The following is a 17,253-nucleotide window of genomic DNA, read 5'->3' on the forward strand; positions in this document are numbered from 1 at the left end:
TAGTCCAATACAGTAGCAGCCCATATTATCTGGGCCAGGCTAAATTGCTGCAACAGCTTGTTCACAGCTACAGAGTACTTCCCTATATTAAAATCAACAAGGATAACTATTTTTATGTATGCCTTTAGGGAACATATATTATTGAGTTTTATTTAACATACAGACAGAGGAGCGTCTTCCTCATTAGTATAGTGGTGAGTATTCCCGCCTGTCACGCAGGAGATCGATGTTTGATTCCCTGACTGGGAGAATGCGATTCCTTTTGGGAGAGTGGCCTAATGGTTTAGATGTTTGCCTTACAAACACAAGGTGCAGGGTTTGAATCTCACATGGGGTAATTGGCTAGGCTTACAATGACTTGCAAGGGCAGTTAGCCTAGTACTAACCTATGAACCTAAGAGGGTGGGGGATGCAAACTATGGCAGTCCACATGTGAGTATGCCCACCTAATGTGATGTGAGATAGTAACCAGTTGGTAGTCTTGTTATCTGTGGTATGAAAATTAGTGCAGTCCACAGTGGTAATAAAGATATTCGTTTTGATTAGAATTGAAGCACTGTCACTATCACCAGATCTAGGACCTGGGCTGTTGTCACTGTCTTGCATAAAAGCAGAGCGGCAACAATCAGGTTTCTAATATAGCAAGAATATGGGGATTTTCTGTTAACAGACATGTTTAAAGATAGGGTTGTTGTTGTATCTTTCGGCTCTTCCCGGTTAGGGGTCGCCACAGTGGAACTCCGGTCCGCTAATGATTGGCAATAGATTTTTATGTACCGACTTGCCAGGCCTGACGCATAACCTTCAACGAAGGTAGACCCATTCACGCATGTCTCCACACAGAAGACGCTTTAGCTGAGAATTGAACAGGATAACGTCTTGCTGTGAGGCGACAACGCTACCGCAGCACCACCACCGCAGCTATGTTTAAAGATAGGGTCATTTATTATTAAAACTGCATGCAATAAGGTAAGCAATTTTAAAGTCTTTATTTCTGATACGATAGGTGATTGGGTTTTGTAACAGAGGGCAGAGTTGAGGTGGTCCTGGGTTTGCAGAATATCTCCTGAACATATAATTTTGAGTATGAGATGGTGGAGTTTTGAGAGAAGATCCTTAATTTTTGGGATAGGAATTGGTGATCGCTGGAGGAATACAGACTGCTACAGAAATAGTTTACTAGTAATGTGAGTGCTGACTGCTGGTATCAGTAGACTGTAAATTCTTAGTTGTCATTAGTAGGCCTGAGTGTGGTTGGTGGGTTCCTGACAAGGATGAGAGAAACAGACAAAGTATCTATACTGAGCAGACTGAATGCTAAAATAACAGAAAAGTACGACAGCATGCTAATGAAAGTGTAGTGACAAAAATTGGAATTCTGACTCTGCATTATAGTTGGTATTAAATTGTAAAGGCTGAGATAGAGAGTAAGTGGAGAAGTGTATGGTAAGTGCAGTAGATAATATAGCAGGGTACCTGGAGGGTGATACAAGTGGTAAAATAGAGAGAGATGGCTGGTAGTAGTCTATGATATTAAGTTGTGTAATGCCATCTCTTCTGTTATAATAAGAGGAGGTGGAAGATTGGGGTAAAGGAATCACCCCAGCTTAATTTTGTCAATGCTGCAAATCTAGTGTATTCCACTCGGTTAAAAAGTAGAAGCTCTAGACAGAAGAGGATAGTAAACTATCAGCTACCAAGGCTGTGTCAGGAAATGAACTGAAAGTGCAGCCTAATATATGCCACCTAGGCAATTAGTTAGAATGAACTGAAAATGCAGCCTGTGTGTCACCTAGGCTGCAAGTTAAAATGAACAAATTTGAGAGTAGGATCCCAACCGACCCACCACTTAGACTGCGCACATAGATTAAATAGCACAGCCTATCTACCACCTCTGCTGTTGGAGAAGTAGAAATATACAATGACTTCTCATTAGTATTAAAAAATGTGCATGCTGATTGTTAAAGCCCAACCAGCGTGCCCATTGTAAATCAAGCATATACCAACAGAAAAGTATGGCCACTGTAGTACTATTGAGCGACCAAACTTTTCTATTGGTATATGCTACAGACCAAACGCAAGAGAAATCAGCTATGTTCTGCAAAACTAAAGAAACAGAAACGTACTTGATTTTCCTTGCATTTATGCTTAGTCTTGGCAGACTATCATACCTATGAACTGTCTGGATTTCTGGAAAATGTCCACATTTTTTACTAAAAGGAAAAAGAGGCGATGGGAGTTTTTTTTTTCCATGTTGCTTCTGTTGTACAGCACTGATGTACTGGGCAAGCATGAGTGTGCAAGTCCTATACTCATGCACAGTACATAAAACATGGAAGAAAGTACAGTTGTGTACACTTGCCATAAATGTAGATGTTCAAGTGTATTCACTGTTGCAGTCATTACATTTGGAGTAATCTGCTGGTAGGTTGCCCGTAGTCGGCCTGATTAACAAAGTCTTGGGTCCTGCGTCGGTTGCTGTCCCTTCTTCCATGACGTCAGGGGTATAAAACATGCAGCCGAAGCCATTACATCAGTTTTTCTTGCCCCAGATGTCAGATATATATATATATATATATATATATATATATATAAATAAAATTAGAAACACAAAAATATACCCCCAAACAAAAGCAAATATACCAAAAAGGCTTTTAAGCACAATAAAAGAAAGAAGAGGTATAGCAAAAGAAAAACGGGCTGGAGGGAGGGTAACCAGGACTGCAACAGTGAATACACTCGAACATCTACATTTATGGTAAGTGTACACAACTGTACTATGTTCGTGTTTCAGTGTTGCAGTCATTACATTTGGGTAGATTCCCAAAGCTAAGGTTGGGAGGATGGATTTATACAGCATTAGGACCAGCTATAAGGGCCTGCAAAACAGCTGTGGCAAAGCCAGCTCTGGATTTAGAGAAAATTGGTAAGTGATAATGCTTGGTGAAAGTATGAACTGAACTCCAGGTAGCAGCTTCAAGAATATCCCTGGTAGGAACACCTGTGAGAAAGGCTGCTGAAGTAGATGCAGCCCTGGTGGAATGAGATCTGATCCCCTGGGGGATAGCTTTTCCATGGTGCTTATAGCAGAAATGAATACAATGGCCTATCCATTTAGACATGGTTTGCTTTGAAATAGCCTTCCCCTCTGCCCCTGCAGCAAATGCTACTAGCAGTTCAGATTTTCTTCGAGATTTAGTCCTGTCTAAGTTGTCTGTGTACATCCAATGAATGCAGAATCCACTCTCCCTTGTTCTGTGGATTGGGAAAGAAAGTTTGGCAAATGAATGGACTGATTAAGAGCCACACTGGATACCACCTTGGGCATGAATGATGGATTGGTCCTGAGTGACACCCTGTCCGCATGAAAGATGATGAAAGGCTCTACTGCCATAAGGGCCTGTAATTCAGATATCCTTCTAGCTGAAGTGATTGCTAAAAGGAAGGCTGTTTTCCAGGAAAGAAATTTTAAGTCTGCAGTTGCAGCTGGCTCGAAAGGAGGTTTCTCCAATACAAAGTTAAGGTCCCAGGCAGGGGTTGGAGCTCTCTTGGGTGGTCTCAGGTTTATGGCCCCTCTGAGATACTGCTTTAGAAGAGGATGAGAGAAGAGGGGGGGGGGGTCTGTGTTGTAATAAGCTGAAATGGCTGAGGCATGGATTTTTACGGAAGAAAAAGACAGGCCCTTGTGAAGCATCTCAGTTAAGTATTGGAAAATCTGAGGTAAATTGGGCACTGCTGTGCTCATGCCTTGAGATTGATTCCAGGCACAGAATCTTTTACATTTGTCAGCATAAGATTTTCTAGTACTAGATCTTCTCGCCTCCAAAATGACATCCATCACGGGTTTGCTGAGGGATGCTAAGGGTGAATTTAAGTGATTAGCCAAGCTGCAAGATTCAATGTTTTGAGCTGAGGGTGCAGAATTTGGTTCTCCTGCTGAGACAATAAGGAATGTTTCGGAGGCAGGTACCATGGAGAAATGTGTGACACACTGCGCAGGAGTGGGCACCAGTGTTGGCGAGGCCAGTCTGGAGCAATCAAAATCATTTTTGGTTTGTCCTGTTTGATTTTTAGTAGAACTTTGGAGAGCAAAGGCAGAGGGGGAAAGGCATAGACGGATAGGTTTTTCCAGCTGAAGGACACAGCATCCACTTTCCAGGCTGTTTTGTGATGAGTTCTTTGTGCAAAATTTGTCCAAGTGGTAGTTCTGGGGTGAGGCAAAAAGATCTATGTCTGGGCTCCCCCCATTTGCGTGTCAACATGTTGAAAATCCGTGGTTCCAGTTTCCATTCGTGAGGGTCCATGAGATTTCTGCTTAGGTTGTCTGCCAAAACATTCTGCTTTCCTGGCAGGAATTGAGCTCGTAGTTGTACTTGGTAGTTCAAGGCCGTGTTCCACAATGCCATGGCTAGTCTGCAGAGGGGGTAGGAATGTGTACCCCTCTGCTGGTTTATGTACCACATAACCGTGGTGTTGTCCGTCTATCAGTAATTGTCCTGGATGAAGGTATTCCTTGTAGGCTGTCGGTGCATTCTGTACAATTTCTTTTTGATTGATATGAAGGTGCATTTGATTTGGGCTCCATTTGCCCTGAATGCACTTCCCTGACAGATAAGCCCCCCATGCATGGTCTGAAGCATCTGTAGTTAGGGTTGGGACGGCAGGGGGTGGTGTGAATGGCAGTCCCTGGTTTTGGTGGCAGGCCTCTGCCCACCATAGGAACTCTAGGCGCAGGCAAGGTATGATAGGAATCATTGTGTCCAGGCTGTGACAATGTTGACTCCATAAACTTTTTAAGTACCACTGAAGTTTCCTCATATGCAGTCTTGCATATGGAATTAGAAGAATGCATGAGGCCATGAACCCCAACGCTTGCAGTATTTGCCTTGCAAATAGCAGGGTTTTTGTGGCCACCTGTTTGAAGTAAGTCACCAAATGAATTTGCTTTTCTGGTGTAAGGAAAGCCATCTGGGCAGTTGTATTCAAGCTTGCACCCAGGAATGTAATTTTTTGAGAGAGTACCAGTTGAGATTTCTTTTTGTTTATGGTGTACCCCAGACAGGTTAAAAGTCTTTTTATAAACGCCAGATGTTTTAGAAGAATGGCCTTGTTTTTCTGCCTGAATTAGACAATCGTCCAGGTATGGATATATTTGAATATTTCTTTGCCTGCAAAATGCAATTACTGGAGCCAGGCACTTTGCGAATACCCTGGGCGCAGTAGACAAGCCAAAGGGCAGTGCAGAGAACTGATAATGCAGCCTGTTTTGAAGCATAGGAATCTTCTGCAAGATTCCCTGATTGGGATATGCAAGCCTCTTTTAAGTCGAGAGCTGCCAACCAGGCATCCTTGCCTAGCATAGGAAGTAACTGGTGAAGAGTCAGCATCTTGAATTTTGGAATGTCCAGAAAGGTGTTTAGAGTAGATGGGTCCAGAATTGGACGCCATGATTCGTCTTTTCTGGGTACCAGGAAAAGTCTGGAATAGAAACCTTGTCCCTTTTCCTCTTCTGGTACTAGCTGAATAGCCCCCATGTTTAGGAGGGAAAGTACCTGTTTCTGAGCCTCTGCCCACTGATTTGGGGGCAGGTCTGGCCACCCATTTGGAGTTGGCAGCGTGTGGAAATGAAATCTGTATCCCTGGGACACTATATTTAAAACCCATTTGTCCTGGGTTATAAGTTGCCAGTTTCTTGAATGAAGAGCCAGTTTTCCCCACAAAGGGGCAGCTAAGAGATAAGTGCTTGGTAATTTCAAAGGGAAGTCATTGAGACTGTTTACCATAAGGTGGTGCCTTGTTGTTTCCAGATTTGGAAGTGGAAGCACCCCATTGCTTAGTTCTGAAAGTCCCTTGGGACTGAAATCTGGTGGTTTTGGAATGTCTTGGGTTTGGCCGTAGTGGCTCTGGAAGGAGCTGGAAAGGACCAGTTCGTAGTAGGCCAATGCCAAATTTAGGAGGTTGCACTTGTAAGAAATCGTTCACAGTTTGCATAGATTTAGATTTATCTTCCATCTTTTTTAGAACTTCTTCAGCCTTATTGCCAAATAAACTGTCCTGTTGTAAAGGAGCATCCAAATGTTTTGCTTTAACATGATCAGGCTGAGATTGCTCCTTAAGCCAAGCATGCCTTCTAAGCACAGATCCAGTAACAGCAGCCCTACAAGAGGCCTCTAAAGAATCAAAACCACATTGCAAAGTATAAATCCTGCAAATCTTTATTCTCCACACAGTCAGAAATCAACATTTTCCATTTAAGCAGTCCCATGATATGCTGTTGATACTTTAGCATATGGAATTGACAGTTTAAAGCCCTGATTGCCAAGGTTGCAGAAGTATAAACCTTTTTACCCCTTTTACCACCCTGGAGTCTCTACCAGAAGGGGTAGGATTTTTAGCAGTAGAAGCCTTAATGCCCTTGGGCCCCTGAGAAATGGTTTCAGGGTCCGCAACAGGAGTTTTGAAAAGGAATTTTTGGGACTCAGGAACCCTGTAGTACCTGTCTGGTTTGCTAGGGGCTGGAGGCAAGGAATCAGGGGCCATACTGGATTCCAAAAATACATCAAGAATATCTAATACTGCAGGTATAGCCAAAGGCCTATGCTGAGGAAGAAGGAAATCCCTAAGCCTCTTTTTGGATTCAGAGAAATCCTGACTTTCCCAGTGGAAATGCTCCCTTAAGGTATGTAAAGTTTCCCCAAAAGAGAAATCCTCAGGCGGAGAAGCAGAGGGAATAGAATCCTCTGCATCAGAGTCCTCATAAGTAGGTATGGACAAATCCAGATCATTAGAAGAGTCAGAAGAAACAGAGTCCTGTTCAGAAGAGTCATTCAAATTCAATTCTAGGCCTCTGGGGGGGGGGGGGTTTGACTACCCCTGATTAGAGTAATTAAATCTTCAGCCATTTTGATAATTTGTTTTTTAGGTATAGGGGCCTGAACATGTGGCCTGGGCGTCATTTTTTTAGATATAGATTGAGATTTAGGCCTTAGCACTGAAGCTGGAGTCGGTTTAATATGCAAGTCTGTAGGCCTGAATAAACCCTCAGAAGCCAGTACCTGCTTAGCGGCTCCGGACCTATCCAAGATAGAGACATCCACGGGTTCCATATGTGAAAAATCCTGCGGCATACTGGACTCCAAATGGGTCTCAGTAGAGGCCTGTGAATTCGAAGTAGTGGGCATCAGGGGCTGCGAAAGTGCCTCACTGAGTACCGGCGAACTGGCGACTGGCTTAGGAGAAGCGTCGGCAGTTTTGGACCTTAACGGGAGGGGAGGAAGGGTACCTATACTACTCAAAAGCAGCAAATAGATAAGAGAAGCATGAAGAACAGACCACCAGCAAAATCCAAGTTTATTTAAGCGCTTTTCATCAAGTTTCAGACTTCGTCATACCTATACTAATCTGAAACGGCTAAATTAACAGAAAACATTATAAAACTTATAGTCAAAAAGCACCCTGCTAGCTGGAGCTCTAGATACATGATGTTTCACAAATCGGGGCAAACGAAATCTGGGGATGGAAGGCAGGAGTGGTGCATTATGGGTAAGGCGAGGAGTCTGGAGCTCAGAGCTGATGCTAGTAATCTTTGCAGTCTCGGATCCGATACGGATCCATATTCCCACAGGTTGAAGATCAAATGAAGTAAACTACTTCAGATCTACCCTTTCAGAAAATTTTAACCATAAAAAACCACTCGGGCATCTTTCATTACAATCCACCAATATCAGTTAATTGAGACATGTTTTGTATCCCATTCAGATGCTGCATGTATCCAACTTCTTCAAAGTTAGAGAGGAGTTTACAGACAAAGATTAAAAAAAGTCATACACAGCACTGCATGAAGCAACAAGTGGTAATCATAATGGCATCAATCACCAGCCTTAGAGGACTGATAAATGCATCCTGTGAGCTCAGGTTTTTTTTTTTTAATGGAAGACATTTGCAATGAAAAATGTTGACTAGACGGTTACATCTCTTCTTTCTTAACCAAAATGCCTTTAAAGGACTGATGCTGCTGTATTCCTTCACTATTGATGTGTACATACATGTAAACAATTCAGACACACCCCCTTTTCCACTCTATATTATTGTGAGTATAAGCAAAGGCTTTAGAACCCAGTGAATATCTGTGATTGCAGCTCATCTTAATAAAATGCTTATACAATCTATTTAATGTTTTTTTTTTTTTTTTTATTAAAATAAGAAACAATGCTCTTTATGTACAGATTGTTTGAAGCATGCTTGAGGTCACTGTAGACCTAAAAGGAAATAAAAACTTGATAAAGTGGTGATGCCTGTCCATTAAAATTATTACATGAAGTCAAGAGTTGTAATCCATCTTGCAGAATCTTCACTGCTGGTGAAAAACATTAAAACGTGGTGTCCAAGCATGACATCATCTTTATAAGTAAAGGCTTGCAGCAAACACAATGTCTCTCTTGATCTTTGTGATGCCTGTTGACAGAGAAGAACAAGCCTATGAAATTAGTTTATAATTTTAGCACGACTAGACTGCAGAAAAAGCAATGTTTAATGTGTCAAGTTAAATCAAAAAATATTTTCAGTCCATATCAGTCCTAACTTTTATAATGACAAGCTGTGCCAGAATTCCTCATCAACCATGCAGTCCAAGTATAGCGTGAAGAGGAATATAACATTTTGGAATATTCAATATGACATGGGTTAAACGTGTCATTTTTGCTGGGTTCCCCAGTACAGTCAGGGACTGTGCAGTAACAGGAAAAAAAAAAAAAAAAAAAAAAGAATTGCAAATCCAAATTTGCCTTGATACTGGACTACAGTAATAAGTAAGGAACTAAACTACTAATAACATGCATTCAGACAAGTCATTCTGTAATAACCTGAGCATTACTTTCCAGATGGCACATGGACTGCAAAGGTTTCACAGACTACAGATCAAGCAGAGTACTGCAATTTCCTGATAATTTTTGCAAGAAATGAAATGATACATAAACTTCAGAAGTGTAAATATGCTGTACATATAAAATGAAAAACGTGAAGTGAGGACAAATAAATCACTGCAAACACCAAACAATATAGTTTAGCACTTTCATTCGGTTTAATACAACAAACTTTTCTTTTTAAGTTAGTTTAGCTTCATGTTGGAGTGGTGGTTCTGTTTTATAATCCTGTACATATAGAATGTGCATTTTTAAGAAACCAAACCAGCCAAATAATAAGATTTTTGTCTTTGCTCGCTTGCAAGAAATGGCAGGGAGAAATGAAAAGAAATACACACAAAAAAGGAAACCTCAACTCTCAATAAGTAATATTAAAAAATACAAAATATATTTTTCTGCTTGTTCCCCCCACTCCCCAAGTGCATTCTGAAATCTAGCCCTTTCTCATATCATCCAAACCCATTCATTCCTCTGTCTTGGGTACTCCACAATGATGGTGAGACATGGAGGCCATCATAGGTCCTAACCCTTCCCTTGGGCTAGGGATGTGCAGTATTCATCACCATGGGAGCCTCTATACCCTCCCTATGCAACTGCTTACTCCTGCAAACCCACAATGAGGTCTACCATTGTTTTGAGGCCTGGTGGCTGAACATACACCCTTAGGCCATCCTTTGTATCACTCTCTCTCCTCCATGTGGTTCTGGACAGTTCCACCCCCCCAACCTCTCCTTCACACACCAATTCCAAAAAAAAGTCCAAGCTACCAAGTGAACATGGATTGCCTGGGCCACAGTCAGTGTTTTATCACCCTATGTCAGTGGACCTGTTAAGATACAGAGCAGTAACAGTTTCAAGCTTGCATCTCTGTTATAACAGCAAATGAAGGTTTCTCAGCCTACCTGCAAATTTAACATCAAAGCAAACCTGCCACTGCTGAAAATACAAGAACAGCTTTTCCACTACATCATGACTGGAAGTTAACAGTCTCCTGCACGTGAGCCAGTCTGTGGCCAGCATTGCTCCCCTCCCACCCCTAATTCCCCAAGCCACTCCTGATCTCTCATTTAAATACCTGCCATTCCACACCATAAATCACCACCCCCTTTAAAAGCAACATAACACATATCCAACAGATTACAACCACTGCCTAATCTAAACTTCTGCAAGGAAATAATCCCACTCTACAGACTACTCTACTACACTCTACAAATATTAAAATCTGCTCTTTCTAGCCAAAAAGCAATCCTCTATAACTGTTACAAAGTATGAAACAAATTAGTATACTACCCCCCTTACTTCTGTTTCTCCCAATTGTAAGTTACCCAACAAATAAAGATCTTGGCCAACATTTTTACAAAACTACTGGAACCCTCTACTGGGCTAACTCAAACTCCAGTTCCCAAACAATTGACTACTCTTCCAAAAACTTTAATTGTATACAAACAACCTCCTGCTTTAACAAAGACCATAAACTGCGATGCCTAAAATCATACATTATTATTACAAGTCAAAACTTCATAGCTCAGCTATACCTCTGCAGTGATGTTCATCCAAATCCTGGCACTAGCACAATCACCTCACCCCATAAAACAAATCACTGCTCTCAATCCCTCAAAATCTGTCACATTAATGTTAGAAGCATATGCAACAAATGACACCAATGTCATATGCATGGATTGGTTATAATAAACCAGATATCCTTGCAATCAAAGCATGGCTCAAAGCAACAATCCCAGATGAAACCACACTTCTACCAGGCTATAACCTAATTTACTTTGTAACATTTATAGAGGATTGTTGTTTGGCTAGAAAGAGCAGATTTTAATATTTGTAGAGAGTAGTCTGTAGAGGGGGATTATTTCCTTGCAGAAGTTTAGATTAGAAAAGACAGACTAAAAAAAGGCGGGTTAACTATGCAAATAATCTGGACATCACACCAAACACTATCACTACCAACCTTTAATAATTCTGATGTCTTGCTATTTAACATGAAAGCTCCTAAAAAATTATTCAGTTGGCCACCATTTACATTCCACAAACTAAATACCCAAAACTTCGATAGCCTTGAAGGGGTACACTAACTACTGCTCTCAAATAAGATATAATTACGCAAGGTAACGAATATCATCTAGACAGACATCACTACCAATACAACAAAAAATAATCCCTTTCCATCTACTAATCCCTATGACCTGTATCAAATAATTTCTGATGCTACAAGACTCGACAAACATAGCCTACTTGACTGGATACTTAAAAGTAACCCCATCTACATCTTCCACTCCAGAGTGGTCTCTGACTCTTTTTGACTAAAACCCTACTTACACTATCTGGTTAACTACCAAAACGTGCATCCTATATCAGGACTAGAACAAATAAAAACTTCTGTCCTGCTTACCTCAACTCCCTGCTTAAACAATGTAACTGGCAACCGTTTAAAACCCTTACCCAAGATAACACCATTTTCTAAACATCTTTCTAACCATACATAACTGAATAGCCCACCTACATAAAAAGAAAGTTAAAAGCAATCCAGCCCCTGGCTGTCCTAAGAAATCAAACTGATTAAACTGACAAAGCTCGAAAAACATGAAAACTAAACTCTTCTACAACCCTCCAACAGTACAGACATCTAAGAAACAAAACCAAGTATGCAGTACAAAATGAAAATAAAGCATACTACCACAACCTAGAAATTACTGCTAATAACCCTAAACAGGTTTGGCTGTCCATTAATAAACCTGAAGTAAGGCACACACGGAGCTCAGCAAAAAGGACAACTGCTTTAATGAACAAGTACAAAAACAATCCACAGCAAGCTAAATCACAGCAGTACAGCAAACGAAATTGCAAAGCACAAGCAACAGCACAATAACGCTGTAAAGTTAATCCACATACATTTTCGTCATAATAACTTCATCAGATACCTAACCTCTCTTCCTTTGATGAATAAACTAATCTAATTCAAATGAACCAATGAGTGAACAAATTCAATTATACATGCAAAATGCATTAAAACATATGAACCTTAAAGGTGAATGAATCTAAAAGTTAAAACCAAAAGTATATATAATAAATATATATAATAAGTAGATATGTATATATATTTTGTTATATAAAATGCTGCAAACAAACTTTTAGTTATGTACTTATCATAACTTTAGATGTTTGGGATCCATCTCGCCTACATTCTGTACTGATGGGTTCGGAGCCGATCCTTGGCTCCGACTCGGCACGCTATACTATAGAGCGAAGTCTCTAATTGGCTGAGCTATTCTACATCCCAGGATGCACCACCACTACTTCCCCAGATCTTGTTTGTCCGCACACATGCACACAGTCACAGACAGTTGAAATAACATTGCCAGGTGTTTCAAGATGAAACGGCTAAACTGAACCGTCCGGTCTCTTCTAATCTCCAAGGCAGGGGGAAGGAGGGTGGGTTATTAGGAATGTAGACGAGATGGATCCCAAACATCTAAAGTTATGGTAAGTACATAACTAAAACATGTTATGTGATCCTATCTCGCCTACATTCTGTACTGATGGGACAGCGTCCCTAGCACCTGATTCCTGGGTGGCTCACTGGAAAACACTCCTGAGAACTGTGGAACCGAAGGAAGCTCACCCCCGAGATGCCACATCCAATTTGTAATGAGAAATAAAGGTGTGAGGAGAAGACCAGGTAGCCGCAGCACAAATGTCACTAATGGCAAGCTTGGAATGAAAGGCTGTCGAGTAGCCATAGCCCTTGTAGAATGAGCTTTCACAGTGGTTGTAAGCTCTCTATTAGAAAGAAAATAAGTATGACTGATACAGTCTCTGATCCACTTGACAATAGTGACCTTCGTGACGGCTTTGCCCAATTTATTGTCTGAAAAGGACACAAACAACTGATCTGTTTTCCGTGTTTGGTGCGTCCTAAGTAGAAACGCAATTGCCTGTGAACATCCAATGAATGGAAGATATATTCCGCTCTGTCTGAGTAGTTGGGGAAGAAAACTGGGAGTTCCAATGACTGTTGAAGACAAAAACTAGAACAAACTTTGGGAACAAAGGATGGATTAGGCCTGAGGGATACTCTATCCTTGTGAAAAACCAGGTACGGTGGTTTGACACAGGGCTTGAAGTTCCGAAACTCTTCTGGCTGATGTAATTGCCACCAAAAAGGCAGTCTTCCAAGAAAGAAATTTCAAGCCACAAGTTGCTGCCGGTTCGAAGGGGGAAGAGGTCAAAGCACCTAATACGAAATTAAGATCCCACGGTGGAGTGGGATGAGAAATCGGAGGTCGGAGCAGCCCAGCACCTTTCATGAAGGCTTTACACAACTTATTGTTCATCAAAGGTGGGTCTATACTTTCATGAAAATTAGAAATAGCTGCTAATTGAACCTTAATGGTAGAGACCGAAGAACCTTGATTGAATAAGGAAGCTAAAAATTTCAAAACTTCAGACACCGGGGCAGTAATGGGATCTAATCCCCGGAGTTGGGCCCAAATGGCGAATCTCTTCCATTTACTATTATACATCTTCTTAGTCGAATTCTTGTGGGCCGAGGACAAGATATGTATGACTTCAGAGTCCAAAACCTGGTTCCTGACTATAGTCGGAAGTGGAGGAGCCAAGCTGTTAACCTCAATGAGTGAAGGGACTGATGAAGCTGTCCCGACTGGTGGATCAAGAGATCTGGAACCTGGTCCAGGAACCATGGACCGTCCAGTGCGTATTTCCGAAGAAAGGGCAGCCAGACTTGACGAGGCCAGTATGGGGCAACTAAAATCATCTTGCACTGTAAGTGAATCGCCTTCTGGATCACCCTGGGAAGAAGGGGGACCGGTGGAAAGGCGTACAGCAGGCCGGTGGGCCAAGCTTGGACTAGGGAGTCCTTTGGAAACCCCCCCCCCCGGAACTGGGGTGAGAGAGAACAACTGTAGACATTTTGTGTTGAGGGGAGTTGCAAAGAGGTCGCAACAAGGAGTTCCCCATCTCCTGAAGATCTGAGATGCCACTCTGTCGTTCAGAGACCACTCGTGCGGGGAGAGAATAGTTCTGCTCAGTCTGTCGGCTATCACATTGGATCTCCCCGGAATGTGTGTTGCTACCAAGAAACGGTTGGTTGCAACAGCCCAACCCCATACTTTCATGGCCTCTCTGCAAAGGGGGTAGGATCTGGTCCCTCCCTGCTTGTTCAGGTACCAGACTACTGACATGTTGTCGGACTGAACGGCAATCATGCCCTGGGGGAGGTAGCTGTGTAGTGCTTGTAGCGATAGAAGCACCACCCTCATTTCCAGTATGTTGATGTGTAGGGAACTCTCGTCGAGGTGCCACTTGCCTTGGACTGACCTGCCCAGGTAATGTCCCCCCCACCCCGTCTGGGAGGCGTACGTAGTCAAAGTGGCCACTGGAGGAGGAGGAACAAAGGGTCGCCCCTGATCCAGGTTGGAGGAGAGAAGCCACCAACGGAGGTCCTGTTTGCACGTCTCCGTGATTATAATGAGGTGACAGAGGGAGATCCTGATACGACCACTGGACTGACAGGAGCCACTGGAGAATCCTCATGTGCAATCTTGCTAAGGGGACTAGGAGAACGGTAGCCGACATGGAACCCAACAGTTGTAGGACCATCCTTGCTGGGGCTCGGCGTTTGAAGAGCAATGCTCGGACTTGTGATTGTAATGTTTCTATCCTCTCCGTAGGAAGATAGACCCGCATTTGCTTTGAGTCTATCTCTACCCCAATAAACCGTATGCGCTGAGATGGCAACAACACAGACTTTGCCCAATTGAAGGTGATTCCTAGGGAGTTGCCTAGAGAAATAGTGGCTGCTAGGTTTTGCAAGAGCAGACGCCTGGAGGTAGCAGTTAGGAGCCAGTCGTCTAGGTATGGAAACACCTGGAATCCTAGACTTCTCAGGTGAGCAATCACCACCGCCAAACATTTGCTGAAAACCCTGGGGGCTGTGGTGAGACCAAAGGGCAGTGCACGGAACTGGAAATGACCGTCTCCCAGGCTGAAGCGCAAGTGTCTCCTGGACGCCTGATCTATCAGGATGTGATAATAGGCATCCTTGAGATCTATGGAGCACATCCAAACACCTTTCTCCAGCAGCGGGAGAATGGATTGTAAGGTGACCATCCGGAACTTGGACTTCTTGACAGAACGGTTGAGCTTGCTGAGATCCAAGATGGGCCTAATGTCCCCGGTCTTTTTTGGCACCAAAAAGAATCTTGAGTAAGTCCCTAATCCGGTCTGGTCTTCGGGGACCGGTTGGATGACTCCTTTTTGAAGCAGCTTTGAAATTTCGATGGCTGCGAGATCCCGTTGACTGGGTGGTGGGTCCGGGATTTTCCGGGATAGTGGGGGGGGGCTGTGAAAAAGGGATGTTGTAACCTCCGGCAATGATCCGGAGCACCCATCGGTCCTGAGTGATATTCTCCCAGGCCTTTAGGTGCCTCAAAAAACGACCCCGACTGGCTCCGGAGCGGCGCAGTCGGGCAATCCTTCAGGGATGCTGGAAGGTTGAGGAGCCACGAAAGGACTCGCGGTCTCCAGTGTTGCGGGGGCCTCTGCCGCCTCTGGGACGGCATCTTCCTGAAAAATTCCCCCCCCTCTGCCTCTAGAAGGGGGATCATCCTGCTGTGAGGGGTAAGTCTTCTGAGATTTGCGGAACCACATTTTCCCCCCTCTTCTAGCCTTGGGATAAGGCCGGGAGTGGAAAACCGTGCCCCTACGGCAGTCAAAGTCTTACCCTCTTGTTCACAGCGGGTCAAGGTGTCCTTTACCTTGGGTCCAAACAAGGAGGACCCATCAAAGGGAGCGTCGGCAAAGGAAGACTTGAAGGCCTCCGCAAAATGACACAGGCAGAGCCAGGCTTGTCTCCGTAGAGCAACACCTGTACCCGCCGCTCTACTCGCCCCTTCGGCCGCATATGAAATGAGCCTCATGGACAAGTTCGATATTGATGACAGGGTAGCCAGCTGAGAGCTAACCGTCTGGGCCAACTGCTCAGGTAGGTTACCAGAGAGGGTATCTGAAAGCTCCTTGACCAGATCCCTCTGTAGTCTGGTGAAGTGTGTCAGGTAATTCAGAGACCTTAAAGTAAAGGCTGCTGGAGTAAGGGTGCGCTTCCCGTACCGATCCATACTCCTGGACTCTATTAGGAGGATAGACGGACGTCGAAGCCTCTGCCACATCTTGCTGGGTAGCAGATGCCACCACCAGGGCATCTACGGCCACACCTTTAGATAAGAATTCCTTTTCAGGGGGGGCTGACAAATTTATTCGGGCGAGCTGGCACCGGTTCCACAGAATCCGGGTGCTCCCACGCCCTTCGAGAGATCAAATCCAGGAGCTCATAGAAGGGCGGAGACACCCAGGAGGCGGAAGGCTGAGCCCCGAAGGCCTTGAGGAAGACCGACTCCTCAGCGGAAGGGGGTTTGGACTGCCAGTCGCCTCGTTGCTTGAGGATTTCTAAGATGTCCACAAAGGAGACATCATCCGAGGACGACTTGGGGGACCCCTCCGCATCATCGAGGTCGGTGTCCGAGGTGAGAGACTCATCAGGCGAGTCGACGTGCTTCCTCTTACACTGTCTCTTCCTGGGAGGTTCCTCTGAAGAAGCCTCGGAAGGACCCCCAGGAAGGGAGGAATCCCCAATGGGGGTGACCTCAGGCCCCAGGGCTCCGCTGTCTTGAGACAGGGGGACAACAAAGGAACAAGTCTCCATGCCAAGGGAAGGTGTTGGAGAGATGGTGGAGGTAACCAAGGAAGATTTGGCTAAAGCACTCCTCATGGCCCTGAAGGCCGGACCCCCCCCCCCCCGAGTCCTGGGAAGGTCCGACCCCCGAGGCCACAACAGTAGAAGGCACTCCTGCAGCCGACGCACCGAGAGGGAGGCTCGGAACCGAAAGCATCGGACCCGAAGCGTCACCCCCGGGGCCGACCGTGGAGGTCCGTGTACAGAACTCCAACCGAAGGTTGGGGTTGGAGTAAGGGTCGGAGCCGACCCGACAACCTCCACCGGCTCCACCAGCACCGACTCCAACAGTGCCGAGGCTGTTGGAGGAGGAACCAAGACAACAGGGTGGACAATCGGCTCCGGGGCCGACTGGGCTGGAGCCGAGACTAACTTTTGGAAGACTGGAGACCGAAACAGCCTTTGAAGCACCCTGTCAATATCCGAATCGGACATCCTCGAGGACCGAGAAGAGACCGATCGGGCCCGAGTAGACTTCTCCGCCGGTTCCGAAAGACTGGGGGACCGGCTTCGAATAGTCTCCAGTAGTATCGGCGCCGAGGGAGATTCCCACCAGCACAGCAATTTCCC

The 17,253-nt window shown here is 44.3% G+C and overlaps 1 protein-coding gene across 1 annotated transcript in view; it reads right to left on the minus strand.

Annotated features, from left to right (window-relative positions):
• Positions 1–8,168: 8,168 nt before the first annotated feature.
• Positions 8,169–17,253, minus strand: part of MTREX (Mtr4 exosome RNA helicase) — a 1,888,266-nt gene continuing 1,879,181 nt past the window's right edge. The window contains exon 27 of the mRNA XM_044063928.1: positions 8,169–8,454. Within this exon, the coding sequence (XP_043919863.1) occupies positions 8,402–8,454 (53 nt within the window). The 3' untranslated portion in view covers positions 8,169–8,401. The remainder of the gene's footprint in view (positions 8,455–17,253) is intronic.

The sequence above is a fragment of the Protopterus annectens genome, chromosome 2.part2 (genome assembly GCF_019279795.1).
Source record: "Protopterus annectens isolate FY-2018-M chromosome 2.part2, PAN1.0, whole genome shotgun sequence".
NCBI lineage: Eukaryota > Metazoa > Chordata > Ceratodontiformes > Protopteridae > Protopterus > Protopterus annectens.